The sequence below is a fragment of the Grammomys surdaster genome, unplaced genomic scaffold (assembly GCF_004785775.1).
Source record: "Grammomys surdaster isolate TR1022 unplaced genomic scaffold, NIH_TR_1.0 130, whole genome shotgun sequence".
In the NCBI taxonomy this organism is placed as follows: domain Eukaryota; kingdom Metazoa; phylum Chordata; class Mammalia; order Rodentia; family Muridae; genus Grammomys; species Grammomys surdaster.
The window spans coordinates 7393785-7419213 of NW_021604588.1; the positions used below are offsets into that span (position 1 = coordinate 7393785).

General features: G+C 40.6%; 1 protein-coding gene across 5 annotated transcripts in view; it reads right to left on the minus strand.

Annotated features, from left to right (window-relative positions):
• Positions 1–369: 369 nt before the first annotated feature.
• The window catches only part of Dnm3 (dynamin 3), a 459396-nt gene continuing 434336 nt past the window's right edge, over positions 370–25429 (minus strand). For 2 of the 5 annotated variants that reach the window (XM_028757957.1, XM_028757948.1), the window contains one exon: positions 4901–9660. In XM_028757957.1, the coding sequence (XP_028613790.1) occupies positions 9591–9660 (70 nt within the window). In that variant the 3' untranslated portion in view covers positions 4901–9590. Of the gene's footprint in view, positions 413–4900; positions 9661–23648; positions 23845–25429 lie in introns of those variants that run through there. The other 3 variants (XM_028757965.1, XM_028757941.1, XM_028757975.1) reach the window with 3 other exon arrangements.

Sequence of the window (25429 nt, forward strand, 5' to 3'; positions counted from 1 at the left end):
TACATTTTTCAGGAGCTGTGTATGGTGTTACATGCTAACTTCAGCACTTTGTGGGTGGTTACAAGATCAGTTCAAGGCCAGCCTTGGCTACACGAAAACCCTGTATTTAAATATTCATTAGAATAAGAAAGGCTAGACAAATGCATTTCACCTTACCTGGCATTAGTGTAAGTGAATTATTTTTAATTTGGGTCATTATTCTATAGGAAAAGAAATGGAACACATGTAATTTTTAAAATAGAGAATAAACTTTATTTTTTAATTAAAGACACAGATCAAAAATAAAAGTTTTTATGTACACGTGACATATAGTGCAAACAGAAGACTTTTTAAAATATCATGGATAGACATGTTATTAAACAAAAGGACATGGGGTTAGGATGGTCGGCCTGGAACTGCAGGAGGGGGTCTCCTAGTAAAAACAAACAAAGCAAAAAAAAAAAAAAGAACAAAAGAAAAACACAGATGTAGAGGAAGACGACGATGTTTAAATTATAAAATAAGTCCAAATAATAGCATGCAAAAAATCCCACAAAAGTCTAATTCAAATCAGAAGAAAAAAAAACCAACCAACCAACCAACCAACCAACCAAACAAACAAACAAAAAACCCAAAAACAAAGCAAAGGACCAGGCATGCATGCAGGAGAAATGAAAGTATACCGGGAGGCAAAGTTAGCAGCCATTAGTACCTGCCCACCACCTGGGCACCAGCAGCATGCTGAGACATTAGTGCCCACTCAAAAATATTACCATGACGCACCATGGAAGTATATATCCTTGCAATCAAATTCTGGTGAATGAGGGTCAGTATTTCAGATACCTTTTGGACTTGCATAGTTGATTCTGAACCCTAATTTTCTGACCCCAAATTCTTTCCAAAGTCTTTTTTTGTTTTTGTTTTTTTTGGTTTTTTTTGTTGTTGTTGTTTTGTTTTTTGTTTTTTTGAGACAGGGTTTCTCTGTGTAGTCCTGGCTGTCCTGGAACTCACTCTATAAACCAGGTTGGCCTCGAACTCAGAAATCCACCTGCCTTTGCCTTTCAAGTGCTGGCATTAAAGGCGTGCGCCACCACTGCCCGGCCTCTTTCCAAAGTCTTAAGTGAATGATGTGAGCGCTACTCAAGGAGAAAGGAACTTCTGGAGAATTCCACTGAAGGAAATCTCAGTTTATTACCTTAGTCAACATGTTATCATGTCTAGCAAAGTATTTTTTTTCTCAAAGCAAGGACATTAAAAGGTATCAAGATCAAATAAACAACATCATCCCAACACAGTAAACCTCAGGGGGTTAATCTACAGCTTTGGGGTCATAACTAAGGATCTGTTTGAGGTGAGTAGTTGTGTGGTATGGTAGCTAGAATCAAGTCTAGGAAAAATAGCAGGCCAGAGCTGGTCCTTGATTGCTCTAGGATTTGTAAGAATCCCCTCCGTCTTAGAGCAAGGAGCAATGATAATCCTGATTTCTTGGTAAGTGGGTCCAGGGTACAGAGACTTGGTTCTCTGGATCAGTCTCCAAATCCCTAGCCTGGCTTGTGTCTCACGGTCCGGTCCGTGGAGTGAGGAAAAGCTGTGTGGCCGCTTGACACCAGCCTTTAGAATTTGAATTGATTCCCATCTCCAGAAGGTAGGGTAACCTCCACTCTGCTTGGAAGTGCTGTGCAGCAGCAGACAGCAGGCCAGAGAGAGACTGGCCAGTGGATTCCAGCAGAAGTCTGTACTTTAATTCCCTCTTTCTAACCAACCGTGAGCTGACTCTCGTGGTGCTGAGAGGCCATCAGAAGCCCTCCTCTCTGTGGGATGTCACTTGGAGCCAACCGCCCAGGTGTCCAGCAACATACTTCCACCTCTGTCTTGCTAAGACTATAGTTTGCTCTGTAAAAAGCAAAACCCTAAACTTTTTTTTCTTTTTAAAATCTTCTGTGAGATGTTAATGGGTCCAAATGGTCTTGGCTTTTCCTGTGCAGTGGTAATAACAAAAACAAAACAAAACAAAACAAAACAACAAAAAAACCCTTGCCTTTTCCAAAGTCTTAAACCAATTTTTTTCCAGTCCAATTTAATCTAGCTAAGCTAAGGAGGCCTCCCATGTATATAAATGATGAAAAAAACTTGTTCTTAGTTCCTGACCTTTCAACTGTGGGGGGTCTGCCAGCCTTGAGCTTTGTGAGATCCAGGTAATGGTATCCCTGGTGTTTTCATGAAGAAAGTGTAATTACATTTCTGTCAGGCTGAATGAGATTTATCACCTGCCTAGCAAACAGAAACTATTTTCAAGTTCTGAAGGAGCTTTGGAACACTTTAATTACCTCAGCATGGTGGGGAGGTGAGCCATTAAAACGAACAGCAAGCCCACAGTGCTGAAGGGACATTCTGCGAGCACATGCCAAAAACACCTTCCCGTGGGAGCTAGTTTGGTGTTCCAATTCAGAAACAGGATCCAGACACATTATGTCCTAAAATATATTTCACTGACAGCAAGAAACTGCTTCAAACAGCATGGTGACGTTCCCTCAGACAACTCCTTCCTTCTCTTCACGTACTCTGTATCTAGCGTTTCTGTTGTTGACAAAAAAACTGCCTTGACAAAAACTGCATTCAGTGGACCTGTTTGTTCCACTATGGATCTTGACAGTTTGGGTCTTTGTTATTCCCTTTTCAGAATCCTATATTATTTATAGAGTGCTTGAAGGCAAGTGCTGAACATATGTAGGCTTTACACATGTAAAAACTACAAAGGTACTGAGTACCAAGCTAACCAATTTTAAAGCTCAACAGACTGGCATTCATAGACACCTATGCTTAATGTAGTCAGGATTATGTACATCCAGGTTCTGTTTTCTCAAATGTTCAGAAAAATAACTTCATAGATACGGTTTTATCCAAACTCTGAGATGAAAAAAAAATCTTAGGACTCTGTTATTTAGAATGAATTACATACATACTCGCAGCTCTCTACCGTTTCTGCATTTAGTCTGTGGCGACCTTGCCATGGAGTGAACTCTTGGAAGGTTTTCCTTCTGTGTTTTTTCTTTCCTGTGAAAATTTCACCAAACAAGCTCTGCTGGCTTGCTTTGTCCATCCTGTAGGCAGCTTACCACCCCACAGCAGGGGAGTGACTGAAGCCTGAGAAAGGGGAAGGAAAGACAGCAGGAATGGGGTGTCCTCAGCTCTTCTCTGCTAAGGTTTAATTTTTAAAGAGACCTAATCTCTACATTTGCAATAACCTCACAAGTGTAATGAAATTATTTATCCAATGGAGCTCTTTTTTTTTTTTTTTTTTGGAAGTGAAGAAAAGAAATTAAGGTAGGAGATGAGTCTCACCAAGGTTTGGTAAGAGTCAGCCTGTTCTAATTCCATGCACTTGATCTTAAGGGATCGTCTTCCAGGGAACTCAGATGCTATTGTCACAAAGTCACCAGTGCTTCTGGATGTCTGTCCTGAGTTAGGAGTTCATCTTGCTCTTGTCTCACACTTTTTTGGTAGTGACAGTTTACTCTAAAATAAACATGTACAATTGGCTTTCCCTCTTGCCTAATGTCCCCCAAAGCAAGGTGTCCTAAAGCAGGTACCTTGGAACCACCAGTTCTGTGGAATATTGCATGAATGAAACTTTTATGATCAAAGAAGTCTGGGAAGTCTGTACACTATCACTCTCAAAGAATCACAACATAATTTAATTTACTTTCCTTTAGTAAAAGACATTTAAATTATAGCTGTTATTTCCAAAGTATCCTGATAAAATGACCTCTTGGTGTCTCTGTGTGTACATTCATTCCAATCTCAGGCGATGCACTTTGGAAGGCTTTGAATTAAGGCAGTGATTTTAGCCAATATCTCTTGCACATATTCTGATTATTATATCACTACTGTATGAACGAGCACCAAAAGGTAGCCCAAAATGTGACATCATCACGAGTTGGTTGAAGAGTGTAGGTGAAACCAGGCACTGGATGAATTTCTCAAAGCACAATCAAAAGGTTGCAGTGGAAAGATGGGAGTCTTGAGAACAAATCAAGTGGAGATTTACAAAGATGGCAGAAGTGTTTTAAAAGCATAGGGAGAAAGTTGCCAAAGAGAGACAACATTGTCCTTTGTCTTATTTTTATTTTTTTTGTAATTTTCATTAGAATTGATTCTGAATATTATTTCCATTCATTAGAATCATGTGATTAAAATAAAACAAGTAACCAGCGTGATTTCTTATCCACAGTGGCTCCCAGTGGGAGACTTCCATTGAATACTACTTGTGGGAAATGTACAGTGAAGGAAGTCTGCCCAGCTTTTCTTCCCATAATTATATATCCTGGCTGTGCATAGAAAATTAGACCAATATTCTTCCCATCTTACTGCCTATTGTCTGCATTTAGATGACGTACTCTTATTGTCTAAAACACAATTAGGGAAAAAGGGTTGTTTGTACACATTGAACATTTATATTTTCTTATTAGTGGACAGCTTGGTGCATTTCCTCTTCTATGCCCATGAGCAGGTAACACTGATGGGTTAGTGTGTAGTGTTTGTATTCTGTTACTTAACATATAAACAGGCTATCCCCCCTCTCTACCCCCAGGTATTCCCACAAATTCTTCCTTCTCAGGGGCAAACTGTCCCATTGCTTCCTGGTAAAGGTTATACCATCCTGTTGCCTGAGGTTCTAGTCCTACAGTTATTTTAAATTAGAGGCAATGTCTCCTCCCATTGCCTTCTTTGGAATTACCTGATTTACTCTGTTTAAAAATATATATCCTTTTCCCACAACTTAAGGACCGAAGTGCAGAATGCTATCGTTCCCTGCTTTAGTATTGTTGGCCCAATTTGAGCCAAGGGACAATGGGACTTTACTCCCAGGTGTTAGTGAAATGCACAGACTCAAATATATACAAGGAAGAGGAATTGGGGATTCCTTCAAATGTAATAATTTATTTTAGGTTCAGAAATACAGTTTCACATTTTTTTTCACAATAGGTACATGACCTTCAAGGATGATACAGGCTTTAGGAATTTGCTTCAAAAATCCCATTCACAGAATCCATATTAATCCAGCATTAAGAAATCCCCCAAGTGGTAAAAACAACAGTGGGAAGCATTCTGGCTCATGTTAAAGAATCAACAGAGAAAACAAGGTTTGACGTCTATGTACTCAATCTTTCACACAAAAGCAAAATGAAGTTTGATTAAGAATGGGGAGAGAAGGGGAACACATACAAGCCCGCGAAACAAAAGCAGTACACATATGAAATCAGACACACAAGGTTATAGTGGTAGGGTTTCGGGTTTGTGAGGAGTCGTTTTCACAGATTGGCAGCAGTCAGCACAAGACAGCAGAGTGGCTTTTGTATACATTGAAAACATTATGAGGAAAGTTGAAGGGATTTAAAGGTAAAGATCATAAGGGAGTGAATACCTCAAGCTGAGCCACATGGGAAGCCCTTGAGCAGTGGAATGAGGAGTCTCACCAGTCTGCTAGTACCAACAGGTCTTAAACAGGAGATTCCTTGAGGTTCTGTCTCTTGCTCTCCACACACACAGATATTATTACATGTATGTATATATACACAGCTAGCAATGCATATACTATATGTACTTCAAAAATATTGTTAAAAGTTTCACATACAGAGCACCACATAATTTTAAACACATCAGCTAGACTAGACAGATGGCCTATTATCTAGAAGACAAACTGAGTTCTTTAGAAAAGACTAAAGGATCTGGTGAACTATCCATTATTTCTCTAAAATTGGCTTCATTTATAGGAACTCTTGAGTTCACAGCTACCAGTGCTAGGTAAAATGACAAAGCTATGCTTCGGTCTTACAGACAGACATCTCTTCCCGAATTAAGACAGCTAGCAGGTCTCTCTAGGCTTCGTTACTCATAGAGATCCTCATCCATTGAAAGTAATTGCGCAGTTTTCCAAATCTCAAGGGTTTACCTGACAGTGTAGATAACATGCCTGCAAGGAACTGAGTATCCTGTCCCCCCGTGTGTTTTAACAGTTTTGTTCAGAAAGACCTATTACTTTCATTGTGTTGCTGACTTTTTATTCTTTTAAACTTTACTGAAGAGAACTCACGACTATACAGGTTAACTTAGCTTTTTTTTTTAAAGAGTCAGCTCAATAATCCCCAAATAATACAATTTTAACTAGAGACCCTGGATAAAAGCTTCCAAATCTTACTTTTTCTTTTTTAATCAAAGTATCACCCAAAAATTAATGCCTTCTTAGGTAGCAGTGCTGTGGACTTCAATACAAATGACTATAGACATTACTCTACCTTGTCATGGTTATAATTATGGTGATCATCATGGTTATAAGATTTGTGCCCCTTAGAATATATACAGTATGAGTTAGGAGATCTTATGTTTTTCATGTATGAGAAATGAACTACCATAATCATGTTATGGCAGCCCTTCCCAACATATATATTAGCACAGTTAAAAATATATTCATACTCTTACATACCGAGCACAGGTTTACACCGATACTTATATTCATATTCATATATATATGTATATATATATATGATGCACATAAAATTACATTCATGCTTAATGGCATTTTAGTAATTGCTTTTGAACCTACTTACTCAAAAGGACACAAAATACATGGTCACTATATACATAGTGTATTCCTAGAGGCATGCAGAGAAAATGAGTGCACAGAAAACAACACTTGTCACATACTGGTGTCAGGTCCCATTTCATAGTTTAGAGTATGGCTACAGTCTAACAAAATCACAAATGAATCTATGTGGCTACTTCTTAATTCTAAATTTAGAATGCTTATATCACAGTAACTGTTTGGTTACGCTTTTGGACAGATGGAGTATATTGCCAATAAATAGACCCCACTGCTCTTCTATGTTATAAAACACACCTAAAGGCAATATTCAAGAAGGTGTTCTTGGTAGATGATTTTTGGAAATATATCTGTTCTAAATCAGTACTGTTTCATAGTCCATCCACAAATGGTTGGTTATTCCAGTTAGCCAATCTGCATGCAAAATTTAGCATGTGACAGAAAAACTGGCTTTCCTTATCAACCATGTACAGTTTTTCAAATCCTAAAAACACTTCTTAAGGTTATTACTATGCTAGACAAGATAAAGCTACATCTATTGCACTGACAACATCGGCATCATCTACCAGGAGGTTGACTGAGAGATTAGAAACGGGGCGGGAAGCAGAAGGTCCTGCAAGCTGACATTCCTATCTCATGACCTGACGTTTACTCCGCAAACTCCAGTGAAACTTCAGGCTTCCTTCATGTTGGTGTCTCCTGTTAGCAGAGTGTAAACCCTTTGAACTGCAGCAATCTGAAAATATTCTGGGGTGCCAGTGTCGAAATGCTGGAGGAGGATGGTGGAGTAGGGGATTCTGGCTGCTACCAGTTATAACACGGTAGCAAAGAGAACAAAACTGTCCTGACAAAGGGAGACATTTGGGACAGGGAATCTGTGGATCAAGAAGCAAAAGCTAAAGACGACAAGTGCATTGTTTACGGCCATCTAGGGTCAGTGGGAAGAAATCTGGAGAGACAAATCCCCAGTTTTCCTTGATATTGGTTTGTGTTGATTCGAGAAAACACTGGCGGTTTTCTGCAACAGTTTCCTCCAACAGAAGGAAAAATTTGAAATATAGCAAGATGCAAAACCACAGGAAGAACAAAGCCAAACCCTGAAGTATCTAATTCTTTATCTGCCTATTTTAGAGTACTTTAGGAAGATGCAAAGGGGCTGCTGAAAGGAAGGGTTTTGTGGGAGGACCTCATTGCCTATCAGTTGTTTGAATATAAACATTTGCTTAACGTTTTTCCATTTAGCTGGGACACTGTTTTCAAAGATAATGTGCCTGTTTTACATGAGTTCCGTTCACATAAATATATTTTTTCAACAGGGAAAAAATTAGAGATGTTAGAGCTATTCTATGTCACTTAAAGGCTGAAAAATACCCCATCTGTATGTCTCATATTCTCTAATTTTTGACAATTATAAGTGGGCTCTAACCCATTAGAATATGTTCAGTGCAGTGGCATTTCACTTGAAAAAAACCTTTTAAAATAATGGTTAAAAGTTTTTACATCATACTTTATAGCCACTTGCTTTGGGTAGAAACTGCACAGGAAATTAAAATGAAGTTCGCATACAAATCATGTTGACTGCCTTCAACGGGAGACGCTGCAGTTAGGAAAACCTGATCTACCTTTGTGATTATGAAATAATGTCTCAGGATGCTACAATTCAGTGAAAGCCTGCTCTGCTGTCTGGGTGCAGTTAGCAGACAGAATTCCATTTGGCTTCTAGCTGTTTCCTACATGCTAACCATCTGGTCATAGGTAGTTCAAAACTTAGCCTCAAGGCTGAACTAATAACCTCTAGTCTAGGCTGCTCTTGTAAAGTTTAGAGATCCTAGAAACTGCGAACTTGTTCTGAAGCTCAATATGGCAAAGATGTTGTATTTCAGGAGCAAGCTGGAGCAGGGCGTCTGTATAAACATGTGAGCTGTGCTCTTAAATCATGGCATCTCTGATAGATTGCCTTCCCATCATACCAGGGGCCACACTTTCCATACAATTGTCAGAGTAAACTGCAAGATTTAAGAGTCTGGAATGAGTAGAGACATTAAAGTCATTTTAAAAGGATTCTTGTACAACCATTTATATGTAAACTATAGAAATCATGTGCTAGCATACATTTAAATTTTCTCCAGCCCAGATAATAATCATAATAATGAAATGGAGTTAGCTAGCCATGCCCCACAATCAACTGGAAAGTTCAACAGTTTCAGTGTCAGCCTTCCTTCATCGTAGCCCACAAAGGGATAAAAAGATAATAAATTCTTTTTTCTCAAACACTTTTAGAATGGTAATTTGCTTTTGCTGCTTCTTTGAACTCTTAAAGTAGCCAAATCTATCAACTGATTACCAAAAACTCTTAAGCTTTGCCTTGATGTTGCTTGTGCTTCTAGCACAAAGCAAAACACACAGGCACTAGGAGAAGCTCTCCAGGGCAAACCCTGGAGACTTTCCCTTTGCAAACTGCCTCATGCTCCTGAAAAGCTTCCATCTTAAGCAATCCTAAACCTTGCTTTTTTAGCAGTCCTATGAAATAAGGAGGGAAAGAAGCCTAAATAAGCAACTGCAGACTCAGTGGTGGCTTTAATATCAGGCAGCAGCGTTTCTGCTGCCCTAAACAGAATGTGGGAGCAGTCGGTGTGGTTCCAAGCTCACACTCTTGTATCTGTTAAGAAGCATCACAAACTTCTCTGTAGACAGCTTAGAAAACTCTTCCAAAGCAACTTCCGACATATGTTGGGTAGATAAATGGTACCAAAGTATATAAAACTGCTATATAAAACTACCTTGGTCAATACAACATATTAAGCCTCTCTATAGGTTAGCAGGTTTTGAGAGTCAAACCCCAAAGGTCTGACATACCATGAGCAATGAAGATGAATGGTGAACACGTTAGTAAGACTGGCTACTTGCCTACGGAAGTCCATACATGCGACTACTCATGGCTGCAAAGGTTACCGAATGTGCTGCGTTTGCATAAATCATTAATGGTTAATTGCCATGCCGGACACTTCGTTTAGTCTAACAGTGAGGATTCTAGCGGACGGATTATAGTGGGGCGAGTTGGTGATGGGGGTGGCCTCCGGCTAGAAAAAGAGAAAGAGACAGGTAAAGGAACAGGTATAGTAGCTGTAGTTGCTTCTTCAGGACACTGACATAGAGCCATCATGCACATGCACATGCAATTCAGGCCAGGAAGAGTAGTCACACTCTACAGTGATTCTAAGACTCTCCTCTTTGAGTCATCCAGGTAACCCAGTTTTCAGGGGAAACTGTGTATTTTTCATTATGCAAATCTTTAGGAAAACCAAAGAGATTTTTCCCCCTCAATACTAGTGCAAATATGGAACGATTTGGAGGCCACTGTAAAACATGCTGCACGGATCTGTGACAGTTGAACCAATGGTTATAGAGAGTTAGTGTAGTTCGGTATGCGTACTCCAGGAACTAAGAACGTATACTGAGCCTCAACTTTGGTTTTTAATCTTTCCCTGTCTCTGCCAGGGTGTTATCGACCACTTCTCATTGCCTTTAGCAGTGGCTTTTCCCAATCATTCTTCCTTTGGCTTCTAATGCAGACTATCAAAAACCAGAAGTCAAGGTTTTTAGAGTCGTTCTTTGCAGTGGTTATGAACAGGCTCGATGGATGTGAGTTTCCTGGTAAGCTACATGAATGACAGCAGCTGTTTGGAGTCTTTCAGGGTTCATCATGATTTGTATAAAATGGGCCGCTATCTGGCTGGCCATGGTGTTTCTGAAAGCCATCTATGTGATTCAGTGGTACTGTACTTGAGAAGCTCAACATTATCAAGAGAAATTATTTATCCCTTGAAATACATTTATGTCACAAATATGTTAATGAGCTTTCTCTGTGTGGACTCTATACACAGCTACCTTAGGAATGGTTTTTATAACTTGTTAACTCAACATATAACCTAAATGGAAATATTTTTGACCAATATTTCCAGCAGAAAGTTTTTTCAAAAGACCCTTTGTAGAACTGTAGTCCTCTTCTTGACCTGGAAGCACTAAGCTGGTCAGATTGGATACCCATTATCTGGGATGATACAGCACCGTTGGAAAGGTTGCACAGTGATGGAGTGTCTCAAAACCACACCCTGTTTCCTGGTGATTTAGAGTTGATACTGTCACTGTGAAGGCCTAGATTTCTTTCTCAGTTCAGTGACCCAAACAAAACTCACAAGCTACACGATAAAATTCAAAGCCAAGAGAAAACTCAGAGCAGAACTATTGATGATTTAATGGTAAGACTGACTACTGACCACTAATGGTAAAACTACTAACCACTCTAAAATGAAGTCACAAAATGTCCCTTCTGCCTCCTATACCCAAAAAGTGGCTAAGAAAACAATAGTAGGTTCTAATTTAATGTCCTATACTAGTTTTACTATTTAGCAGTGACTGGATTTTAAAGGGATGCATAGAGATACTTATTGGCAAAGGAATAAACTAGTTGTTCAGTGAACAAGTCTTTTTGCAGAAAGACTTCTGTGACTACCAGAACTGTTAGGCAATTCTCCACTGGGAAAAAGTAATTTTCTTCTTCTGGTTATATAGAGATGATTTATCTTTTGTGAATATATTCTTCCATATCCATATTCCTTTAGCTTACATCCCAAGTCTTGAACCTGCACCAGTTTCCCATTTGATAGAGAGGTCAGAGCTCATACTTGCGTCATTCAGTGCTTAGCATGGTGTTACATGAAGTACTGTTCTCAATGACTTTTTATCTTTCTAGACACTTCTCAGTGAAGTGAACCTTCCCTGACCTTCCTGATATAGCTGCTTCAATGACAATGTGGTCAGTCATCACATTGGATTCTAATTAGGCTGATAATCTCATCTTTACTGAATATAAATGGGCTCTTTTACTCATCTCAGTATTCCTGCAGTGCCTGGTCCACTGCTTATGCTTCAGTGAGGGAGTGTTTAACAACTAAGTAAATTGAAAAATAATCCTGGAAGTGGGAAACACCTGACAATGCTCTCATATCCATTGATCTTATATAAAAAGGGTGTTTGTTAATCATGACTGTGGCATACATTTTTTTTTCAAGTTGTCTTTTAGATTTTATTATTTTAAGTTGTGTGTGTGCACGCATGCATGCACTCACCTACCTGTACCTGTACATGTATGTACATGAATGTAGGTACCAGAAGAGGCCAGAAGAGGGTGTTGGGTTTCTTAGAGCTGAACTTAAATTAGTTGTGAGCCACCTGATGTGGATGTTGGAAACAGAACTTGGGTCCTATGGAGTAGCAGTATGTACTCTCAATCACTATGCTCTCTCCCCAGCCCCCTCCTCCATATTTCATATGTATGTGTATATATACATGTGTGTATAGGATTAAGATGTGGAGATTCTTCCTACGATTTACTATTTAGTTCTTTAGTGTTTGGAATGCTACTAAACAATAGCATCCTGTCTCCAGGGAGTTGGACAAATGCATAACCTATGGAGATGTATTTTGAGTAATTAAACAGTCATGAGTGGGGGTTGAGAGCCAGAAGTTGAACTTGGTGGAGGGAAACTCTACCAGGGCATAGTAACAGGCTGGGTTAGAGGATGAGTGGACATCAGGGCTGTGAACTGAGGGAGACTCAGGATACAGAAGGCTCATAGTTGATTGGAAGTTGTCCTATGCAAATATGATGGGTTACACAAAGCCTTGCGGCCCAGAGACAAAGGAGTGCACTTAGGGCTCTCCTCATCCTTTTGTTTTTGTCTTAAATATCACTGCTCAACACTTTATTGCCTGAACTCCCCATAGGTTCCAAGTTCCTGGAGGATAGAGGATGCACATGTTGCTTTGTGGTGTGTTCAGTATTTAGTTCATTTAGCTTTAGGAGCAGTGAGTGAATATTTGCTGAATAATGGACAGGTGAATGAGTGATAGAAAAGTGCCTAAGCAAGACATCCATTGAGGCTGGCATCCAAGCTAAGTCAGGGTGACTGGGTTCCATCAGGCCATGTGCATAACTCTTTCAAGTTAGAAGCGTATGTCTGAGACTGTATGGTCATATAGAAAGAGTCCTGGAGTAGAAGTTTAAAAAGACATCAAATATAGGTCCAATTGCTAGATTATGCAGGGATTTTTTTTCTCTTACTGAATGTCTCTAGGTTTTGTTTTTCTCATCTGTAACTCAGGCAGAGGCTGTAGCAAGTCTTATTCATGTATTTGTGTACTGTTCACCAAGTGCTACTATGTGGGATGCATTGTGCCAGGTGGCTTTAAGAAGCCTGAAGTCGAGTTTGAGGCCAGCCTGGTCTACAAAGTGAGTTCCAGGACAGCCAGGGCTATACAGAGAAACCCTGTCTCAAAAAACAAAGACAAGACAAGACAAGACAAAACACTTGAAGTCTATGCTTGAGTGGGAGGACAAGAGACCTAAGACAAATGTCCAAGTGGTTTTTACTATGGCACTACATTTTAAATATGGAATAATGAGGTGACGTTCTACAATTCATCAGCTGGGCATACACCCCAACAAGCTTGAAAAATTTGACAGAGTGGTAACAGTTTTCAGTACTACGTAACAAGGCTTGCAGTCAGTAGGGAAACGTAGACCTATGCCGACCAAAAAGGACTAGAAATGTAGACTTAGCCAGAGGGAAAGCTCAGTGGTGAGAATGGAGAATGTAACAAAAACTGAATCCTTTGGTGGAAGAGCAGATTCTCACTGATCTCTTCAATCTTGAACCAGGGTGTCGGTGAGTGATGAACAGTAGTGAACAGAGGCAGAGAAGAGGACTACAGAGACAGTTTTACTAGCTGTCAGGTCTGGTATATGTTTTGTTTACTGTACCTCAGAATTTAGCATGCTCTTGGTTCACAGTAAGTTTGTTCTTTTAATAGTTAAACCTCTTCACTTTTGATGAGCTTGTTAAGGATGTCCCTAGGGGTGTACACAGAAAACACCGTTGTGTAGCCTGTGTGGTGAATTAATGACAGAGGGAAAGATGGAAGGATAAGACACCATTGTGTTCTCTCAGAATGACTAAGGCATCTTTGGAATATGTTCACTTTCAGATTAAAGGAATCCATATATGTGTAATATGTGCAGTTAAAATATCCCCAAGAGCCTTGACCCACTCACTCTTTTGGAATAGGTGAACATTATTTTATTTCTAAAACAATAAGAAAAGTAAACCATATTGTAAAAACAGTGTTTGGAAAGAAAAAAAAAACTCAAGACAGATCCTAAGTTGTTGAGAGTGATTTTTTTTTTTAATAACCCAAGCTGTTTGTCAACTTCAACACTAAGGAGGTATTTAAGGTTTTCTGCTCAAATTAATTTCATTGGTCCAGTTCCTAACCATTCCTATTGCCAAAGACATTCACCTCACAAGACAGTTTGTTTGGGGGCAAACTTATTTGTTTTGTACCAAATTTTCCTCAGTTGCTTTGTTAAGCGATGGGCTTCATTAAGTAATCCATTACATTGAAATGGAGCATCTTGTATTGTTTAAACATTTATTGAAACACTGTGTTGTGTGTGGGCGGTTTATGGTTATGATAGAAGACCCATGTTTCTGCTTTCAAATCAAAGGGAAAGATGTAAGACTTGAAGTTGTGGCTGCAGGGATGGCCTATTTACAGGATTTTGGACAATGACAGTTTTTTGCAAGCCTGTCCCATGCTCCTGCTGGGTGGGTGGCATTTTTTGGAGGGGGTAGAAGCTGGCTCACTGATAAGGTTGAGAAGCCATCATTTGTTTCCTTCTCTCACACGATTGTCTTTTAAGAATAGAAGTCTAATTTCGTCTGTTCGTCTGTTACCTAGCCTTGAGTGTTCATGATGTGAGGCCAGTTGTAATGAGTTTGGGGAGGCTCCACCAAATCCACAGACTGGATTGTTTATAGCTTTGGGGTTTTGTGTGTGTGTGTTTGTGTATGTGTGTGTTAGTGTGTGTTATGTGAACGTATGTGTGTGTGTGTATGTATGTGTGTATTATGTGAATGTGTGTGTGTGTATATATGTGTGTGTGTGTGTGTGTGTGTGTGTGTGTGTGTGTGTGTGTGTAGTCAGATCAGAAGTTGGTGTTGGAGTGTTCCTCAATCACTTTCACTTTATTTTTGAGACAAGGAGCTCCCTGAATTAACTAGACTGGCTGGCTAGTAAGCCCCAGGATCTTCCAGCCTCCTTTTCCCAACCCTGGTATTATAGGCTCACAGCACCCACCATGCTTGGTTTTTCTTTTTCTTTAAAGCATAGGCGCTAGGTATCCTGAAGCAGGTTCTCATCCTTGCTCTGGTAAGCACTTTACTGAGCCTTCTCTGGAGCCCCCATCTGAACACTAAACCTCCCCTGGAGTGAGTGCTCCTCTTCCACTTGTTCTCACAGCACTACATGCCACTTGACAGGGACAGGGTGAAGGTCTGGAGATCATGACTGTGAGTGAGTATGTGTGCCTGAGTCTACCAGACAGGAGCATAGCTCTGAGGAAATGGAGAGGCAATGACAAGCCGGAAGCTCACTTCCTCTTCTGAATGTTCACTCTAGACAGCAGCTGCAGGGTGTAGTGCTTTAGGTGTAGGTAATCCACTTATATTTTGATTCTTATTTTGGTAATTTTTAAAATATGTATTATATATTTAAATAGAGTTGGGCTCAACTCAGAAAAACATTGTGATGCTCATGATTTTGTTCAGATGGAAGATATTTTATAATTTTATTATAAACAGTAACAAAGGTGCTTGCAATCTGGATTTTTTTTTTTTTTTTTTGCCTTTTGTGGCTTATAGAATGTCATCAAGTTCATTGTTATCCAAGAAGAGTTTGTGGTGGATGTATGGAAGTATGTAAAACTGGAGTCTATTTGAAGACTCTAAAGATAGTATAACTCACTAAATATAAGAAATGACATATAGTCCTCCCTATAAGAATAAACACTTAATTTTATAATATTAATACTAATATATACTAATATACATATGGAAAACATGAATCAATTTGTGGGACTTGAAATGAGAACATGAGGAGAAAATTGTTCACAATCTTTATTTGATGACATAAGCATGTACTAACTTGAATACTTTAGTCTCTGGGGTAAATAGAAATAAAATGTACTATGCTAAAGTTTATTTAGACTGCTCTGTAGATCTGATGTAGGTTTCCCTCACAAGTATGATGCCAGTATCCCTACAACAACAACAAATATTACCCAGCTTTTCAATGATAGGTCACACTAACGCTGTCTCAATTGAGGACGTCCGAAAGGGATTTTACAACATTGACTTGGATTCTTTCAGTAAACTAAAAAAATGAATTTATATTGGTTTGTAAAATAACACTGCTTGGGGGCCAGTGTCCAAAGTAAGTCTTGATTAAGCATTGCAAGTCAACTCATTTTGCATGTTTTTCTTTCCCCGTATTTATTACAGGGTATGATCATAACAGAGATAAGGAAATAAGGATTATCACTTTCTAGAAGGCTTTCTTGTTAGGACAGAGTCAGGTTAGCAGTGACAGCAGCAGGTAAATGCTCACAGAGAGCTCTGCTAGGACAGTACCAGGGACACCTGGAGTCCTAGCCTAGTGTATGTTTGTGTGTGTGTGTGTGTGTGTGTGAGGGGGGGGGGGAGAGAGAGAGGGAGAGAGAGAGAGAGAGAGAGAGAGAGAGAGGTGATTCTAGAGCATAGGGGAAGTTGAGGGTCTGGCATTCCAGGAATAGGAATGGGTGCCTATAAAGAAAGCAAGCCAGGACACAAGTGATGTTGTTTAGAAAATCAAGCATCACCCACCCTTTGTCACAAGTATCAAATGACTTGTTTGGACCTGATAAAATGGGGAAACGACCTAGAGAACCTTTAGTTGTATGAAACTGTGATGTTTACAAGACGAGATGTGATGGTCTATTTTCTACAATGGCCTTTGAACTGTGTCACTAACAACGGATAAGGTGAGGAGAGGAAGGGCTGACGAAGGTGAAGAGGAGTAGACTTAAGAACAGAGCCTGAGAAAACAGGGTAGGACCTGGTTTTCCAGAGATTTGCAGCATATGGCCATTGAATTAAGTCAGGTGGCATGGCATTCCTTCCAGTAAATTCCTTCCCTTCCTCCCCCCTCCCATCTTCCTATTTTCCCCTGTTCCTTAGAATGTTCCCCCCACCCCCGTCTGCCTCTCTCTCCTTCCTCTAGAAATAGATCTCCTTTTGGGACTTTGTAGAGCCCACTCCCATTAACAGGAGGGGACTAAAATCCTTTCCTCTGACTCTCTGTCTCTTCTTCCTTTTTTCTTCCTGACCCTCAGCTCCCTCCCATCTCAGGCTCCAAGAGAGGGATGATTTGATTTTAACATCTGAAGAAGGAAGTGAGGTTCTGAAGAGGTACCTAGAAGCAGTTATCCCAAGTAGAGAACTGCATACTTCCAGGGTATGCAGTTCCCTGTCATCTGAAGTCACGGAAAAGAAAAGGCAGGAGCAGGGAAGGAAAAGACAGCAGTCTGTACCTCTGTGAGACAGTAGAACTCACTTCTGCTTCAGGAAAGATGAGAGAGACCTTCTTGCCCTTTAGACATAGGTATAGGACAAGGAAGGGGTGGGGTGCTTTCAGAGAGCGGGTACCTTTGTAACTGTTTCAGAGAGGGTAACTGTGAGCAAGCAAATTCTTTTTGAAACATTGTTTTACTGTTATAAAATAAATATACAGAATCTGAAGATTTAGAAAGGACAAGGCTGCACCAACATTTTCCCTTGTGCAAAATGATACCTGCTGAGTCTAAAGGCCAGTTTTAAATGCACCACACAGTACATTTTTGTCCTTTAAGTGGCAAAAATGGAGACAAAGAATTGCCTTGTACCGAGGGCTTACACAACAGTGTTCTCAAAAACGCCCAGCAGGGGGAGCGCTAATATGCCTTTGAAGCTCAAAATTTAAATAAAAAAAAAAAAGAAAGAAAAAAAGTTAAAACAAACAGAAAAACAGAGAGGCGCATTGTGTCTTTTGGGTTGCCATGCCAGTGAACAAATATGTGAGGAAGACCAATTAAATACTCAGAGGCCAAGCGACAGCACTTGGGGGAGGAGGGACACGTGCAGAGTGGCCCACAGTGTCTCCTTTGCATGAGCCCTTAGCTGTGAAGCAGTTAAATAGGGCTGGGGCTCTCACAAAAGAGGGAGCAAAGCTGACTTCTGGGCAAGCCTAGAAGTTATTCTTTCCCTCTGAAAGGATCTTATTGTTTCTAGAGCAGCCTTGAACACTGGCTCAGAAACCACATTTTAAAACAGAATTTTCATTGTTGGTTGAAGGAGCTACCGAAATGCCAAATGGCTAAGTCCCTTACTCAGTGGCTTGTTGGGTGGTTTTCTTCTCCTTCAAGTCAGAAAAAATGCTGTGTTTGTAAAAATTGGTGCTAAAAGGGCAAGAAATCATAGGTCCCCTGGGCCGTGTAAAGAAGGAATTAGAGCTTTCAAACACACACACACACACACACACACACACACACACACACACACACACACACACAAACACACACACACATGCTGCAAAGAATTTACTCAAGAAAACAGTGAAAAGTTTACAGACTAAGAATTCCCCTCTATTCTGAGCAGTGTTTGGAGGTACAACGTACAAGAGGACGTTCAACATGATCAGAACAACTTCACCTAAAGGAAAGTGGCCAATGACCCCTTTTCTTGCCAATATGAAGGCAAAGTTTCTGTTTTACACCTTGATGGTATGCCCACATCTAAAAGTTTTATACAAGCTCCTGCAGAAACTTTAACTAGACCAGTTCAGACCGAGAGTCACTAAATAAAGCCAGTCTAGACAGAAAATGTATGGGAACCATATGTCCTTCAGGCGTCTGTCTTACAAAGACTGCCATCGCCCTGGAGAAATCCTTCAGAAAATATGCTCTTAGGAAAAAAAAAAACAAAAACAAAAAAACCAGTGCTGCAGAGCCATGGGGAGAGGAGTGCTTAAGAGGACGGCTGGACTCGGAGAAAATAGAGCCAAAAATGTTTACAAATGTGATGCTCTCCTTTCCCCACACATCTGTGTGTAAACAGTCTTAAAAGGATGGGCCAAGGTAGATATCATTTATATTTCCATTGTTCTTCCAGGCTTCCACAGAATGTCAGACAGAGGGATCTCAAAGCCACTCTGTTCTCACCCGCAGAGAGCTGTTTTGAGTAAAGCTGTACGTGGATGTGGCCAAAGAACCAGAACATTCTCTTCTGATTATTACCTCATCCTGCTGGCCTGCCAAACACAGCTAGAAGGCAGGTGTCCACCATAAGTAACTAGCGGAAGACTGCTCAATAGAATGGTGTGTGGGGCCAGAGAGGCAAAGGAAGTCGGGGCAGGGATGAATAAAGGAGGGGGGGGGGCCCCCAAAGGGGGTCTCAGTAAAGAAGGATGGTCCTAAGCCCCATTTATCCAATCTTACATTGCCTTCTGAACAAGAGACGACAATTCAATCTTCCCTACTCTCACCATTTCACTTGAAGATACACTTTACTTTTAGCCAATGGTATAGATTCTACAGAGAGAGAAAAAGTAAAAGTAAAGTATGCAAATTACCATGACCCCCACCCGAAAATAGCATATCAAATGAAAACAACAAAGGGTTAGGGAGACATGAAGCTCCTGAACACTGCCAAGATTCCTTGTGGCTCTACACTATTTTAGTGAAATTCCCTGCTCTGCAGGGAAGGGGACTGGGGAACAGTAGAGTACAATTGGTAAGTGGCACCAGCAGGAGTGTCTCCAGGTACTGTCCCCTCACCTAGAAGACTGCAATTTAACAGTATGTGCCAGACAGACACACAGAGAAAGGCTGTAAGATCTTGATTTTAAGAAAAATCAAGAAGCATCATCAATATGCTTATTCAAAGACAATCATGTTTTTTTTTTTTAAAGATTTATTTATTTATTTTATTTATGAGTACACTGTCACTGTCTTCAGACACACCAGAATAGGGCATCCAATCTCATTATGGGAGGTTGTGAGCCACCATGTGGTTGCTGGGATTTGAACTCCGGACCTCTGAAAGAGTAGTCAGTGCTCTTAACCGCTGAGCCATCTCTCCAGCCCCGACAATCATGTTTTAAAGGTTAAAAATTCTTATACTGGCTTTCAAGTGTCAAATATTAAGATGTGGATAGAGTCATTTAGAGTATTGGAAAAATTAAGGCAACTTAAATATTCTGCAGGACAGAATGCTAACCATTGTACTTCCACAGACAAACAATTATATCAACATTATTCACTATGGATTCCTGAACTGAAACGAAGAGTATTTGGCTAGGTTAATTGAAATTTCCTGCTGAAGTTACAGGGATTTTTTTTTTTTTTTTGAGTGATCCTACTTATTGGTTAGTTCTAAAGCTTTAAGTTGGCGTTCCTGCTAGTGGTTTGTAGAGCTTGGGTTTTATTTTGGTGTCAGGCCTAGATATGTGGAGGGAAACTCCTGCCATGGTTTGTCTAGTTAACACATCCACTAATGTCTCCCTAATTTTTCACCCCAAAGGCAATAATTAAGATATTGTAGAACTTGTCTGGCATGAAGGTTTATTATTTTAGTTATTAAAACAATTTTCAACACTATAGGGAATGTTTTTAAAAACCAGTGGATGTTTGGCTTCGATATTTTTACAGCCTTTCCTTGTGAATGCAGTTGTAGTGGCAGAGAATAAGGACATCTTGTGGCGTAGGACCTGGGGCTTGATACTTAAAGGAAGGTTTACTTGAAGGAAAAATTTCATTCAGTCTTAAAATTATCTTTGAGATCACACTATGAACTTAAAGGAATACACATGGTCCAGAATTTGTCTTATGTAAGTATTCATTGTCAAGCAAGCAACCTGAAAGGTTATAAAATGCCTTATGTGTTTTTCTTTTCATTGGACAATATAGTTTACACCTGTAATCTGAACAGTTGGGAAGTAGGAACAGGAGGATTAGGGATTCGAGGCTGGAGGTGGCTATATAGTAAGTTCAAAGACACAGCAGACTATTCGAGACTTTGACACAAAAACTAAGAACAAAACAAAACAGCCAAATAATCAAGATAAGTGTGTGCAAATTAATGTTATACTGAAGTATGCAGATGAAGGGGACATCTAGATGATGTTGCTTCAGAATATCTAAATCCAAATTCGAATGTTTACATGGTGGAGGCAGAAGGGATGTTTGGTTGCAGACTAAGACCATTTTCCCTGATTATACTGAAAGTCACCTGAGGCCTTCTCACACTGAGCACCTTTTTTGGAGGGAGAGTGGTGGAGACGATTCAGGATCTTACTATGTACCTCATAATGTCCTGAACTCACTTTGTAGCCAAGGCTGGCCTTACATTTGTGATCCTCCTGGCTCAGCCTCCCGAGTTTATGGGGCTATAGGTAGCTATCATCATGTTTTCTTTATTTTAGCTTCTGGTTTTCAGATCTTCCCTTGAAGCTTTGGATATGTTGTGGTAGAGTATCTAGGTTGGTCAGTCTTCATTTTCTTCTTTCTCAGTTTCTATGTCAGCCTTCCCACCAAAGAGAGCAGAGAGGATGCTGCTTATTGGTGACCCTCATGTTGACCTGTGCATTTATGGGGTTTCCATAAGAGCACTGGGGAGAGTAATTATGCCTTGTCTCATTTTCTGGTGCTTAGATCACTCCCTGTGTGGGCAATTTCCTCTCTCTGAGCAATTGAAATCAAGAGGCTCTACACTACCACTGATGCCGAGACATGGAGAATTTGGCTAATTGCCATTTTGATTATGCTCCCCCCAACCCCAAACCCTGGGGTCTGTGAATGGAATGGGTTTATGGGATTCATGTGAACTGACTATTTTGTCTGAGAAAACAAAGAGTAGATATTTCTCAGTGCTTGTTGGAAATGCTTAAAAATAAGAAATTAGAGCATTTGGTATTTGTGATTTTGCCTATCATATGGCTTTGAAGCCTGAGGAGCAGACAGATGCAAAGAATGAGCCATGGCATGGAGAGAATTCCTGAATACCTCATGGCTGTTGACATTGCCCTATGTTGGAGTTCTATTTTGGGTTAGAGTTGTCATGTGATCTAAACATGTAACTGCTCAAGTAATGTGGCATCTATAAACATGTAGTGCCTCTCAGGCCCAGAGCCTTCCCAGAAACCCCTACTCTGGCACTTACAACTGTAGCCTGACCAGAAGTGTAATATCCTTTTGGCAACAGCATTGGTGAGCCAGATGGAAACCATCTGGCAACTAAAGGGTGTAAATATGTGTTTATTTCTGAGGTTTCCCCAGACAATGCTTCCAATATGTTGGCATGGGCAAGCTAAGGAATTTCAATGCCGGGCACTTAAAAATTCTATGTTTAAGCTGCAATAAATGCATGACAAGCAGGCAGAGCCATCAAGTGCTCAGCTAACTCCTTACCACCTTTCTTCTGCTGCCTGCAGTTAGGTGTCCCAGGCATATTCACAGAGCAAGATGCTGCACCGACAATTTTATTTTAAATTTCCTGTCTGTCTTGTAAGGTTTTTCTAAGTCTCACTTTTTAACCTCTCAAAGTAGCTGGTGAGTTGGAGGAAAGAAAAAGGGGGAAAAACCCCTCTGGCAGCCTATTCTTAGAGTTCACTGCTTGGGTAAAAATTAGACATGAAAAAAGTGCAATTCTTACACCGTGAGTCTCTGAGGCCTTTGAAAAATACACCGTCTAACCAGGAATGCCTGAGTGTAAAGGCTTCTTGAAAATGGCTCTTCCCTTCCAGCGAGAGGAACAGGCTTGGTGGTGAAACTTGAGCCCTAGCTAGCTTATATGCGTCCGTAAGTCTGGATGTCTATTTACACATGGTAGAGTATTTCCCCCCTCTTTCTCCAAGCTGACACCAGCTTGTATGTATATGGGAACATTTGGTGGATTACAGCTGGTGACAGTTTGCTGCTGACTGGCCACAGGAAAAATAATCAGCACCGACTATGCGCCCCCACCCCAACCCCGGGCCTCTGTCTTGGCTGCCCTCCTCTATCAATCAGGTGAACCCCAGGGCAGAACTGGGCACCCTGAGATGCAAAAGGGTTTGTCCTGCAGTGACTGAGCTTAGCGACTAAAGAGCTCGAAGGAAACAATATCAGAGCTACTAGTTCTTGACATGAGACACAGAAGCAGTTGTGTTTGCTTAACTGGAAGGCCCGCCACCCGCTGCTTGGCTAACTGCAGCGTACGGTAGGAGGAGCTGTCTCCTGTCTGCCTTTATGTTATTTGCGTTTTTTTGCACGATGGGAATCTTTCCAAATTTCCCTTTTCACTTTTACTTTCCTGTAACGTAGGATATGTGGGAAAGATTCAGACACAGTGAAAAGAGAAAGACAAGGGTAAGTCTACCTACACGCTGCCACAGAGTTCACAGGCTCTGATCTTAGAGACACTGGTGCTGTATGTGGGCCTGGCCTAAACAGCTTGCCAGGCATCTGGACGGTGGCTGAATGGGAATGCCTGTGTAAACTCGACTCTACTTTGCTAGACTCAAGGAGGAAACCACCAAAATAATTTGACTTTCACTTAAACAATATTGAAAACGGGACCTGAAGAGTGAAAGAAAACCTTTGACACTAACCATTGCTTCCTTTCAGCAGTACATTGTCATAAGAATTAAAACAGTATACTGGAATAGAAGCCGTCATGTAAATAGAACACACTTTTGGAGGTATATTTAATAGAGGGCTTTAAATTAAAGTGGACACTTTTTTTGGAGAACAGTGGTTGAAATTTTAGTTTCATGACAACTCATGTTGAACCTGCAGCAAATTATTAATTATGTTTGGAGGTTTCTGCACCAATTTATTTTTTATAATATGGTTGCCTCAGGAGATGCCTTGAATGTAAGAATTTGTAAGAACAACTTAAAGTTGTTCTGTTTTTAGCAATTATATTTTTTGAGCTACAATATAGTTTCTTTTTTTTAACTTTTAAATCTAGTTGCTAAAAATTAAAAACAGTTCCCTGACAATCCAGAATGTCTGAGTATGATTTTTATTTTTTCTGTGAAGAAGGCTGGCTAGTCAGGAGAACAGAGAGCTCGCCCACAGCTGACATCACAAATCACAAGGTGATTTCACCCTTTGTCCAAATGACACTTGGCTGCTAAAAACACCACAGTTTTAGAGGGCTGTCGAGGAGAGGAGAGGGTAAGTCAGGATGTTTCCATGTGTGACCGCAGGGGAATGACACCCAGGCTAGTCACACGGGTTGCTTAATTTCCATGAACTCTGAGCCCCACGACTTCAAGGCTCGACAGCTTCCTCCTTCATGGCACCAAACCTTGATGTGAGGGACGCAAAGATAAAAGAATGATGGGTTGGTGGTTTGTCCTGCCTTGAAATTGAGGGAACTGGCTAACAAAGACAAACAAAAACCTCAAATAAAACAAGGAGACTTAATATCCCAAATAGAAAGGATGCTGTGCTAACTGTAACTTACAACAAATAAAGTGTATGAAAGAGGTGGGGTTACAGTTAGACAATGCAAGGCCATCAAGATCAGAGGCCAAACATTTAAAATGAGATTATGATGAAAACCAATTGGCCTTAACTTTTGTAATATGGGGCACCAATTGTTTTTGGAAGAGGCATGCACGTCTTTCTGCATAGCTATGTGTTCTGGTAAGTCAAAGAAACCATGGAAGGCACCATTGAGGAACTCTGGGCAAGTCTTGGTGCTGCCCTGGGGCTGTGTACACACGTGGGGGCTTCGTCTTCCTTGCAGGGCTCACAAGAACATTGCTTAAAGGACCAGTTCTTGATTTCAGTCGGTAAACTGGGTTGAGCTAAAGCAAAAGCCAAATGGAGTGACCCAGGCTCGGCCATTTTAAAAAGAAACTACCAGAGATGGTGAATGAGGGTGAGTTGGAAAAAGTTCTTCTCTAGTTCAACTTTTTTTAAAAGTAGAATATTGAGTGATGAGGTAGATGAAGTCTGCCCACCCTTGGCTAGAGACTCTTCCTCCCACCCTTATCCCTTTGGATCATTGCAAAAGAGCTTTGTCCTAGGGACGGGGCTGGGTGGGGAGGTTGGGGGGGATATGGACAAATATGCAAACAGTGCCAGAGTTAGCTAGTGCCAGAAAAAACACACTCGGATTCAGCTAATTTGTTCTGTTAATGTCAAAGGCTACACTTGCCAATTATCTAATTTCAAGAAGTGGTAACTGAAAATAGCTAAGCTAACTCTGAGGTTGGTGTCTGATGAGGATTGGGAGCTGCAATGGGGGGAAACAGGCACTGTCTGCTTGAGGCCATCCTTCTACTAAACAGAGCCAAGGCTGGGTGGACTTTCAAACATGGGACAGTCCAGATAGTCAAGCCATGGGGGAAAATATTCCAAAATCACAGATTTGGGTATACTCAGCTTACTAATGACAGGAGTATCCATGCTCGTGGGTCTCTCTGGGAGCTCGTTAGTTCGGGTGGAAGTTATTAAATCGGACGTGCAGTTTGCAGTGTTTCCTGCTCTCGCCACCAAAAGGCTCCAAAACATAGACACCAGAACAGCTAAGTGGCTGGGCAAAGCTGAGTCAAAAATGACTCCAACACCTTGTCCCATATCTCCTTGTATATTTGAAATGCAAAGATATAGTAAAGATTCTGGTTAAAAAGATGAACACTCAAGGTTCCTGGGCCATGCCAAGTGCTTTGACGGTCTTAGAATAGGGTGAAAAGAAAAGTTGTGATCACTGGTTGCTAATTAGCTCAGAGTATCTGGAGGAAAACTGGCCAGGCACACACTAGGGTGGCTTAAAAAATATTTTTTGCCTCTAGAAGTTCTGCTATTGCCTCTGTGATATGAAAGGCCAGCAGGGAACCCAGAGGAATATTCTTTGTGATGGGTAGTTCTGGGAGTTTCTCTAG